Raw genomic sequence first — 10,806 nt, 5'->3', positions numbered from 1 at the left:
CCAAAAAGTTGAACTCTATGAAAGCTAGAATAAAAAAATTAAAGTGCCACAAGACTTCTTTGTATAATATTTCTGGATCTACAAATACTGAGCCAGAATAAGGAGTAGTTCAAAACAACTTCAACATGAAAAACAACTCAAACATAAAGGAGTCTCAAAACCTCGGTACAGAACAAACTATACGAACAAGGCTATATGTTCGTCATGCAAGTCCTCAAAATACCATAATGCAATCCTTGGTAGAGTTATAATTGTTAGGATGCTGCCTGGAACCCCTAACAGCATTGGTGGGTGGGCACAGGCATATCGGCATCATGCTGGTATGTGACATCACTTCTGGTGACATCGTGATGAGGGAGCGCAATCTAAAATTTGCGAAACCTCTACAGTTAAAACCTTCTAAACCCATTTACTTCAAAACTTAGAAAGATGTTTAGGACTGCATTGGCAGTCCCCTTTTAAATACAAAGCTCTGTAAATTATCATTTCTATCTATAAATTATAATCCGCCATCTCACTTAACTATTACACGATAACGGAGTATATAAAAATAATAAATCATAATTAAATTCCATTATGAAAATATTTTATCTAAAAAATCTTCTCTAGATACTACAGAATACACTGTAATAATAAATTAATGCGTCATTCTCAAGGGTCTAACTAAACGGCACAACATTAGTTCATCGTGGATCCTGCTGCTGACGGTACATTTTTCCTCTTACATGTATATATTATCTTGTCATTTGACTAAAACTAGAACCAGTGCCTTCTGGGGCTTCAGGAGAAACACTCGGTGGTTCACGACGATCAGGCACTCTCGTGATAAAATTATGTAACGAGCTTTTAAATCCCCTTCTCTCTGTATGGAGAGTTTACTCCCAACCCCAGACAGCATAATTTTCCCTGCCTCTATCAAAACAAGAGACAGAGGTTGGCCTTCACTGCAATAAATTAAAACAAAAAACGGACAACCTTTACCTTCTATAAGCAGCTCACTGCATAGAATCTACTTTTGTAACTTTAGGATGAGACTCTTTTTTGCCTGCCCTTAAACTGGGGGAAGCCAGCCTGCGCCACACCCGAGCCGGCTGCCTGCGAGTGTCCTGTTACTTTGGGGCATGACTCATCCGCCTCCCCTGTAGAATCAGGGTGGGAATCAACAGGGATTCCTCTCGCCTTTCATTGGCTGTTTGAGTTCAGCGCGCTCTTGGGATTGGCTGTGCCGCTGCGGCAGGCAGGTCTCTCAGCTTGGAGCGCGTTCAGCTGCAGCCCACTTTTGGCGGCGGCTCTCCAACTTTGGGCTGCTTGTTTGTTTTGCAAGGTCTCCTTGGAGGAGCAAGGGACAGGGGGTCGCGGGCTGCCGCCGCTTTCCATACTAGGGCTAAAAAGGCGTGCAGAGGGTCTCCAAAGTCGTTTGCGAGAGAACCTTTCTGAACCGTTTGGGACGAAAAGCGCTCCTCTGACACCCACGGGACCATGCAGCGGGTCGCCCTTTCCGTCTGTTTGGCTTTTGTGCTGCTGGCGGCCCATTGCGCAGGTAAGATGGGAAATCCCCGGGTAGCTTCTTCTCTCGGACCCCTTCCCTCTCACGGTGTGCGCCCCGCCTGGCAGAGTGAGTGGTGGTCGCTGGGAAAATGTGCTCGGGGCACTGTGGACCGCGCCCTGACTCCGGAACAAAAGAATAGGGAAAGCGATGCCCTGGACTCCGGAGAGAGGAAAAGCTAGTTGGCAGGCGTCAGGGTTGCATCTTCTAGAGCAGGGGGTGTCAAGTATGCAGCCCGGGGGGGGGGCAGATCCTGCTTCTTGAGAGGGCTTATCAGGCCCGCAAACCAGCTGTGGACCTCTTCCCTCGTGATGTTGCCTGGTGAGCTTGTTGTGGCCTTGCCAGACCAGACACCCACCCATTCCTGTGCCGGCTCTTCAATGCAGGCACTCACCCCACCCTGCTTCTGATCTGTACTGGCAAGTCACTCCCCAGTCGAAGTAGCCACCCCTCAGTGCTCCTGGCCTTCCCTAGTGCAGTCTGGGCTAGTGAGCCTGCTGTGGGCTCAACAGCTGAGTCAGCCACCCTGCCCCAGGCGAGGCCCAGACAAGTCACATTTGTGTAATGTCTTCCCTTCATAACAAACGAATTAGGCAACTTGGCTCCAGAGGAAGGATTCTGGAGATCACCCCTGACTGAATGCTTGGCACCCAGAGCCTTTGTAGACAGTGAAGTGGGGCCTAGAAGGAAAAGGCACTTTACATATGCTCAAAGGTATTCTCATCAGTTGTGGGGGGTTGCGGGGGGGCTTCATTGCCACTAGGCCATGGTTGAAAGTGATCCCTGGGTTGCATTGGAAACATCACAGCTTTGGAAGGGAGGGCATTCTCTTGGGAAGAATCCAACTCTAGTTGGGCTTCAATTTCAGATTTTTGGACATCAACCCTATTGAATTCAGTAGGATTGGATCACAAGAATCTTAGCATCAGGTGGAAACTTCTAAAAGGAACAAGAAAGCAATCCTTTTTTTGGCTTTGGCTTTCACATTTTGTTAATTAATCTGAAGCAATTACTGTTCATTTATGGTCTTGTACTGTAGAATCCTGTTTCATTCTTAAGCATTCTTTAGAAAATACAGTCCAACTACATGATACCTACCAAGGATGGACCATAGCAACTAAGCAATGAATTCATGTTTCTGTCTTCTGGGAAACCTATTGCAAATTACTAACCTCCTTCCACTGCATAGTTTAAACTAGAGGCATTGTACAGTTATCAATCCATCCACTCAAGCAGTATGTTTGAAGTAGCTTGATGAGACCTGGAAAAGTATGTATTCCTTGTCAATGGAGTTTATATTGTTGGCTCCACCCCCAAGCTCCACGTGGAGATGGAGCGAGTCCTGTTCACCGGCTTTCAACTTTTGCCCCATCTTGAATTCCATGGGCAGTTTGGGATGGGGTTCAGTTATGAGAGGGCGGCAGCCCCAAAATGCATCCCCAACCCCCACCTACGTACCCCTTAACTGTGCCACTGTGCAACAGCCTCTGGATTTGGCTGCTCATATCACTGACAAAAGTCATAATTTTCTGGGTGGTGCCCGTTAATTTGTAAAAACATGTCTTTTTCCAAACTGTCATGATGTTCCACAGTAATCTTATTGCTGGTAAAATTCTGTGTGAAATTGCCTTTGCAGTGGATATTCCTGAGCCCAGAGTAATTTATTTTCTCTCCATTTTTAACCATGATTTCCCTTTTGGATCTTATGTGCATTTAAGTACCACCCCTGTTGTGTTTTCATATGTCCCTCAGGATTCTCTGCCCATCTTATTTTATTTTAATATTAGAGAAGCATGGGTAGTGGTGTATAGAAAGAGTGCAATATTTTCTCAATTTTTTTTTTAAAAACCCACACCTTCCATTCCCTCCCTAAAAGGCATGCTGAGCTGTGGGTAATCTCTCTCTGTCACACTCTCTCTCATTTTAAAGAAACCCATGAGTATGAGTAATGCTGGGCAGGGGAAAAAAACCCTGTATGTGCACAGACTGCAACAGTTTATTCTCCTTTGTCTAAAAACCAGTTTATTCTGTTCTGTTGTGTTAATTTCTGCCAGGGACTGGCTGCTTGCATCTTCAACAAATGACTTAGAGTGATTTTCCTGAACTCCTTCAATTATGCTGTTTCCCCTTCAGACACAAAAAGCTGCTTGTGTTGATAGTGTTCTATTTAAAAAACAATTTTAAAATAAAGCAGATTTTTGTGTGTGTAAGGAATGAGGTGCTGGTAACTCTATGTGCACAAATACAAGGCAATGTCCTGTGGAAACATGGGGAAAGGAAGCATTGGTTGGGCGGCAGAAATGTGGGAAATCTTTGATATGGAAACTTATGAACATGTGAAAGGAGTCTATATCTTAAGTGTTCTTTCATAAATTTTAACATAACATGGAGGGGAAATTCCTTGAATACAATTTTCACATTTTGGGACAAACTTCCATACAGGGCAACAGTCGCACACCGTTGAATTTAAAATAGTTCTCTGCCAAAGCAACTCTTGAGAATATTTCTTTTTAGAACTGAAATTTGTTTTCATATGAGATCAAGTTATTGAAAAATAGCCTGTATGGTGTAGTTGTGGCCCATTCTTGACCCTGCCACCTTGATTTGAAATTTATGTACTTGGAGATAAGTTTAAATTATGTACAGGAGATAAGTTTAAATTTTCATAAGTTTAAATTTTCATAAGTTTAAATTTTCATAGAGCTTGTATCCATATAATATGTTTAGAATCATTGCTGAGAACTTTACCAAATTGCTTTCCTTATTTTTTGTGTACAGGATATAAATCATAAATTCACACTGTCGCCTCCAATACCACTTCAAAGGTTGAGAGCAAAAGTGGTGTAGTGATTAGAGTGATGTACTGCCTCTGGGAGATCCAGGTTCAAATCCACCCTCTGCTGTGGAAGCTCAGTGGCTGACCTTGGTCTAATCACACACTAACAATTTAACCTACCTCACAGGGTGGTTGTGAAGGGAATGATGTAAGCTGCTTTGGGTTCTCATTGGGGAGAAAGTTGGTTTATAAATAAAATATTAATTAAAATAAAATATTGTAATATTAGCTTAAAGATCAATAAATGAAAATTCAGTAAACTATTTCAAGCAATCTTACATACACACAGACACTTAGGGCCATTATCTAGGTGTCAAGTTGTCATATTAAAGTAGATCTCCTTGGAACTTAGTGATTTATGTACATAATAATCACTTCCTTGCCAAGAAGGAAGACAGATTTTTCTGGACACATTTCAATCTGGATTTGGAACAGAGACTGCTTTTGTCACCTTGGTTGATGACGTGTATTGAGAACTCTGCTAGTTCTGCTGAATCTCTCAGTGACTTTTGATAGTATTGGCCATAACATCCCACTGAGCTGACTAAGACTAAGGCACACTGTGTTATTATGGTGGTTCGAGTCCTCTGTGGGATCAGAAGGTAGGGAATTGCTGCTTTGCCCCATGACTGTTGGGGGTTTTCCACGTTTGTGCCCTATTAGGTCATAGTATGTTGGATTAACTATAATTTGCTTGATGTCATATGACTGTAAGCCTTCTTGAGGATTTGACCAGAGAGTGGAGAAAACATGGGAAAAATAACTTTTTGAGATGAAATTGCAAGACTGCAATCTTGTGCACATTTATTTTTAAGTTTCACTGATTATCATGGAATTTACTAGGAAACAAACATATTCAGGGAATATGCTGTTTATACAGCAGACTCAAATGTATGGATAATTGAACACCAGCAAGACACTTTTGTCAGATGCTGACTTGGTGTTATATACATGTTCATTCATGAAGTTACAATTTGAAAATCAGAATATGTGAAATATTTACAATTATGGGTCTGCAGATTGCCAGACTGCCAACTCCCCCCCCCCCCAAGACTATAGAAAAATACCCACTGAAAAACTGGTTGAGAAATAAGGTATAGTGACTGTTGTGAAGGTGTGGCATTCCAAGCGTAACCACGATTGTTTAACTCTTTAGTTATCTTCTGTCCGGTGACAAAATTTTGCATGTGGTCCTGGTTCTAGTCAGTATGGAGCTGTAGCTCTGTTATTCCCATCTGATCTAGTTTCATGGATTGTAGTTCTTTTTCACTCTTTGCCAGGGCACTTGATGAGTTTGTCAAGAACAAAAACTGTGCCTTAGAGGTATAATTTTTTGAAACTGTTGACAGACAGTTTGATTATGGATTCTTCAGGAACCCACACACGCAGTGTGGTCTAACAGTTTCTTCATGGTTGGATTGTTGCTAATTAGATTGTAGGTTAATCCTATCCTGCCCATCTATCAAAGTTGGAAATTATTCTCATCCACTCTTAATTGATTGATTACTCTTTGATTGGCTCTTGTTCCCTGCTGCTTTCTCCTTGTCAGTTCTTCTGACCCACCCTTCCTTTTTTCTGTTGCTTGAAATCTGAGTGTAAATGTAGCTGCTTTGAATGAACACTTACAGAAGCTTACACTGCAATTAATTTTGTTAGTCTCCTGAAGTGTTGGTGGACTCCTGTTTAAGGATTAAGTAATTCTAGTGTTTATATCCAAATATGCTTGTAGTCCTACTGTAACCATATGAAATCATGTATGCTTAGAATAGAAACAGTTTGTTTTATATTTTCATGTTTCATTTTTCTTCCCCTTCAGAATGAATAAGCTAAGATATATGTGTTTATTTAATTAATTATTTATTAGTTTTATATACCGCCCTCCCCCGAAGAGCTCTGGGCGGTGCACAACATATAAGTCGAAGTAGAGCACAGTTTAAAACATAACAAATACAACTATATATGGCTCTAAAGGATTAAATAGTTAAAACCTCTATTAAAACACAGCGTTACAGTATATAATGCCTCACGTCCAGCAGCTAAAACCCTCCCGAGAGGGGAGTGGTAGGTCCCTCAGATGTTATGAGGACCATCAAAGAGGGGAGATCCCCAAAAGGGGTGTGTGTGCTGCATCAGTGGCCGGTCTCTCCAAAAGCCCGGTGGAACAACTCAGTCTTACAGGCCCTGCAGAACTCACCCGCAGGGCCCGGACAGCTGGAGGGAGAGAGTTCCACCAGGCAGGGGCCAGGGCTGTAAAGACCCTGGCCCAAGTGGAGGCCAGCCGCATTATTGAGGGGCCAGGGATCACCAGCAGGTTGGTCTCCGCTGAGTGCAGAGGCTGAACCGGGACATGTGGGGTAAGTCAGTCCCAAAGGTACGAGGGTCCCAGGCTGCGTAAGGCCTTAAAGGTTAGCACCAACACCTTGAGAATTATTCAGAATTCAACCGGGAGCCAATGCAGACGATGCAACACAGGTAAAATAGGTTTAAGTAGCATAGAGTGGAGCAGTTTGCTGCTCTGTCCCTGTACTGTTGAATACATCAGCAGTGTTACTTGCAGAAAACTAATAATTCCGACCTATGTCCTGCCAGCACTATGCTGGTAAAATTGAATATGCTGGAACAGAACTGGGTTATGTCAAGGGCTTGTCATGGTATGACTGACAAGAAGCTGTCCTGCTCCTGAAGGAAAATCAGCCATTTAGATGAGGTTATGGGAGTTCTCTCCAGTGTCCAGTCACCTTCAAGAAGAGGGATGAGATGTTGGAGAGAACACAGGAGAAGAGGGAGTGAAGTTCTGCCGCAGAGAGTGAGCAGTGATAGCTCAGATCTGCCCCAGGAAAAAGAGCAGGGTTGGTTCTCTGGGAAAGAAGAGAGTGCTTGATTGTTAGGCCTGTCTCTGATGATGAGCAGACCTTGTACAAATTAGTGTGACTGGGCAAGGGCAGGTTAATGTGGGTGGAATCCTGTGTGCAAGGGAGGATGCTATCTATTGGCTAATCAATAGAAGTATGTTTGTGCCTGAAAGCATTGCAGAAAAATTTAACAACTTCCTGGAATCATAACCTGTTTAAAATTTTGTGCCTCCATTAGATTTCTTGTCTACCTGGAGACTTGTGGTGCTTGTTTATTCCTTTACAACCTATCTTTAAGTAAATGAATCTCTTTAGTTTATATATTAATTTCAGCTTCAATGATCTCATTAATTTCCTTGTGCACCACAAAACTTGCCTCACAGCAGTAAACCAAAAGCCTATACATTCATCCTTAGTAATCTCCTATCCAAATACTAACCAGGGCCGACCCTGTTTAATTTCTGAGATCTGATATGATTGGACTAGCCTGGGCCATCCAACTCTGGGCTTGGAGCATCATTATGCCACCTAAAACCTGGTATAACTTAAATAAATTCCATAAGGATGCATCCAAGAAAAAAAATCAATTGCCTAGTCCGCAAGCACTGGTACAGATAGAGCAGCCAATCATAATCAGTCCGAAGTCAGAACACCAAGAATAATTCAAATGATAGGGTACATGGCATGAGGTTATATCTTTGTGGCCTATGTCATGTACACTTAAATCAATAAGTAGTGGTAGTAAACCTCTCCCCGCCCCATCCCCAAGTGCAGGAGGGAGATGGTACACAGAGGCTTGCTGTCCAAAATGATATCTTCTGGACAGAACATTCTGAAACTGCAACTGTTGGAACAGAAGTTAAGAGATCTGTAACAACAACTTTAAGCCACTGTAAATTAATCAGGCGGTAACGGAGTCTTTAATGCAGTACCTGATTACAAGAACTGTGTAAAAAGACCAGTACTGTCCTTGTAAGAAGACAAGCTGTTGGAAACTTCATGACAGATGTCATGGACTCTGTGCTTTAAAAATCCTTGAACGTTTGCCAGCAACGTTTTGCAAAAAAGATGTTTTGCAAAAACATGCTTTATTCTTTTTGTGCATAGCATTGTGTGAATGGAAAATAAGCTACCTGTTTCAGTCAAATACACTCATCCCCCCCATAAGGGAATACCCCTCCTTCAATGGAAAATGGTAATGAACTATCAAGTCAACATACCAGTAGGTTTGGTCTACAGAGTCAAGCTGAAAACGAGTATTGGTTTTTGCACAGGTCATACTAGAGCTCAGAGAATATCACTGTCCATTTTTCAGAATGAAGCCCTTCCGATGCAACTGCTTCCTATTCCAGTAATGATGTGAGATATTTCCATACTGACTGTGTTGTCCCTAACATCATGGTGGGGTCATGAATGAAACCCAGAAGTCTGTTATGAAGCAGAAGGAGCTCATCTAGACCTCACCATGGAGAGGAGAGGGAATTGCAATCATCTTGTTCCTCCCAGGACATCTTCCTCCCATCCTTTTTTCTTTCTAAGTCTGCTAGAACAGGCCCCTGATATTCCTCCCCATAAGGTCATGTTGACAGTGGCGTAACTAGGCAAACTGGAGCCCTGGGCAAAACCTGAGTTTGATGCCCCCCAGGCGCGTGCCCGGTGCAACGCGCACCCTCCCGGACCCCTTGTGGCTACACCCAGTGGCCTATCTAGGCAAACTAGAGTTTGGCGCTCCCCCCATGGGCAGCCGCCCTCCCCCACCATGACCAAGCAATGATTTTTTACACCAGGTCATTTCAAAGTCACCATCACATTATAGAACATGCCCCAACTCACAAATCTGAATACAGCAATAGGCCATGCCACACAGCATAAATAATTTTTTTTAAAAACATTTTCAAAATGTTTTATTACTGCTATTAAAACATTTTATTTTGTTTTATCCAGTCCCCCAATTGGGGGAAACAGCATCACTTTCACTGTTATGTAAACTGGGAACCCCAGATTCTCCCTTTAAGGTGAATTTAAAGGGAGAATCTGGGCTCCCTAGTTTAAACAAGTGATGTTGGAATCCACCCCCAAACAGCATCATTTTCATTGGTGTTTAAACTAGGAAGCCCAGATTCTCCTTTTAAATCCACCTTAAAGGGAGAATCTGGGGTTCCCAGTTTAAACAACATTGAAAGTGATGCTATTTTGGGGTTGATTCTCCCCACCCTGAAACAGCATCACTTTAAATGTTTAAACTGGGGACCTCAGATTCTCCCTTTAAATCCATGCCAAAGGGGGGGATTTAAAAGGAAAATCTGGGGAAATTTTGGGGGTGCCTGCTGTCAGGGGTACAATTGTTAAGCTAGCAGCACCAAACTTTCAGGGTATCTTTAGGAGACTCTCCTGATGATACCACCCAGGTTTGGTGAAGTTTGGTTCAGGGGGTCCAAAGTTATGGACCCTCAAAGGTGTAGCCCCATCTTCTATTAGCTCCCATTGGAAATAATGGGTGATGGGGCACCCCCTTTGGGAGTCCATAGCTTTGGACCCCCTGGACCAAACTGCACAAAACCTGGGCGATAGCATCAGGAGAGTCTCCCAAAACAACCCTGAAATTTTGGTGTTGCTAGCCTAAAAATTGCGCCCTCTGCAGGCCAAAAATGGAAAACCCACTAAAATACCAAAAAAGACCCACAAACGAACCCTGCATTTTTGGCGCCCACCAGAAGGGGGCGCCCTGGGCAACTGCCCACTTTTCCCAATGAGCATTACACCCCTGCATGTTGACCTAAACAGCCTTATGTCTCCTCACAAGGAATGCCAGTCTGACAAAAAGAGGAGGAGTTTGGATTTATACTCCACTTTTTTTGTCCTGTATGGAGTCTCAATGCAGCTTACAAACTTCTTCCATTCCTCTCCCCACAACAGACACCTTGTGAGGTAGGTTTGATTTTGAGTTGAAGAATTAAGTTCTAGTATAACAGAACTTTCCAAAATAAAGTGATCTGAAGAAACTGGTATTACTCTTAATTGGGGAGTGTTTCTTAAAAAATGAAGTCAGCTTTGTGTTTTTCTTTTGTAACTTTGAAATAGCCTATTCATGAGGATAGAACTACATTTTGTGTTTGCAAAATAATGCCAAGATAATGCACGGGAAGGGTGAGTGGGAGCATGTGCATGGCAAAATTATGTTCGAGTGCAGTGTAGTAATTCTTCAGTTGTTTTAACTTCTGCAGACGCCCTTGTCCTTCTCACAACTATTTATTCCCTGTTTCGAAATTTAGCTGGGAAGGGATTTTTTTAAAAAAAATCTATCAGGGCTGTTATTTTTAGAGAGCCAGGATGGTGTTGGTGTGTAGTAGTTAAGTGTGGCAGAGTCTAATCTGGAGAACCAGGTCTGATTCCCTACTCTTCCACACGAAGCGTGCTGGGTGACCTTGGACCAGTCAGTTTTCTAACAGAACTCTGTCAGACAACTCAGAGGCTGTCAATGGCAAACCACCTCTGAAAGTCTGCTGCTGAGAAAACCCTACAGGGTTGACATAAGTTAGCTGTGATTTGACAGCACTTTCTATCACATAAGG

General features: G+C 42.8%; 1 protein-coding gene across 1 annotated transcript in view; it reads left to right on the top strand.

Annotated features, from left to right (window-relative positions):
• The first annotated feature begins 1,345 nt into the window (after positions 1 to 1,345).
• Positions 1,346 to 10,806, top strand: part of CD99 (CD99 molecule (Xg blood group)) — a 37,646-nt gene continuing 28,185 nt past the window's right edge. Inside the window, exon 1 of the mRNA XM_048495543.1 lies at positions 1,346 to 1,540. Within this exon, the coding sequence (XP_048351500.1) occupies positions 1,480 to 1,540 (61 nt within the window). The 5' untranslated portion in view covers positions 1,346 to 1,479. The remainder of the gene's footprint in view (positions 1,541 to 10,806) is intronic.

The sequence above is a fragment of the Sphaerodactylus townsendi genome, linkage group LG04 (assembly GCF_021028975.2).
Source record: "Sphaerodactylus townsendi isolate TG3544 linkage group LG04, MPM_Stown_v2.3, whole genome shotgun sequence".
In the NCBI taxonomy this organism is placed as follows: domain Eukaryota; kingdom Metazoa; phylum Chordata; class Lepidosauria; order Squamata; family Sphaerodactylidae; genus Sphaerodactylus; species Sphaerodactylus townsendi.
The sequence above is the reverse complement of the archived record's forward strand: the minus strand, read 5'-3'. Positions and strand labels throughout refer to the sequence as shown.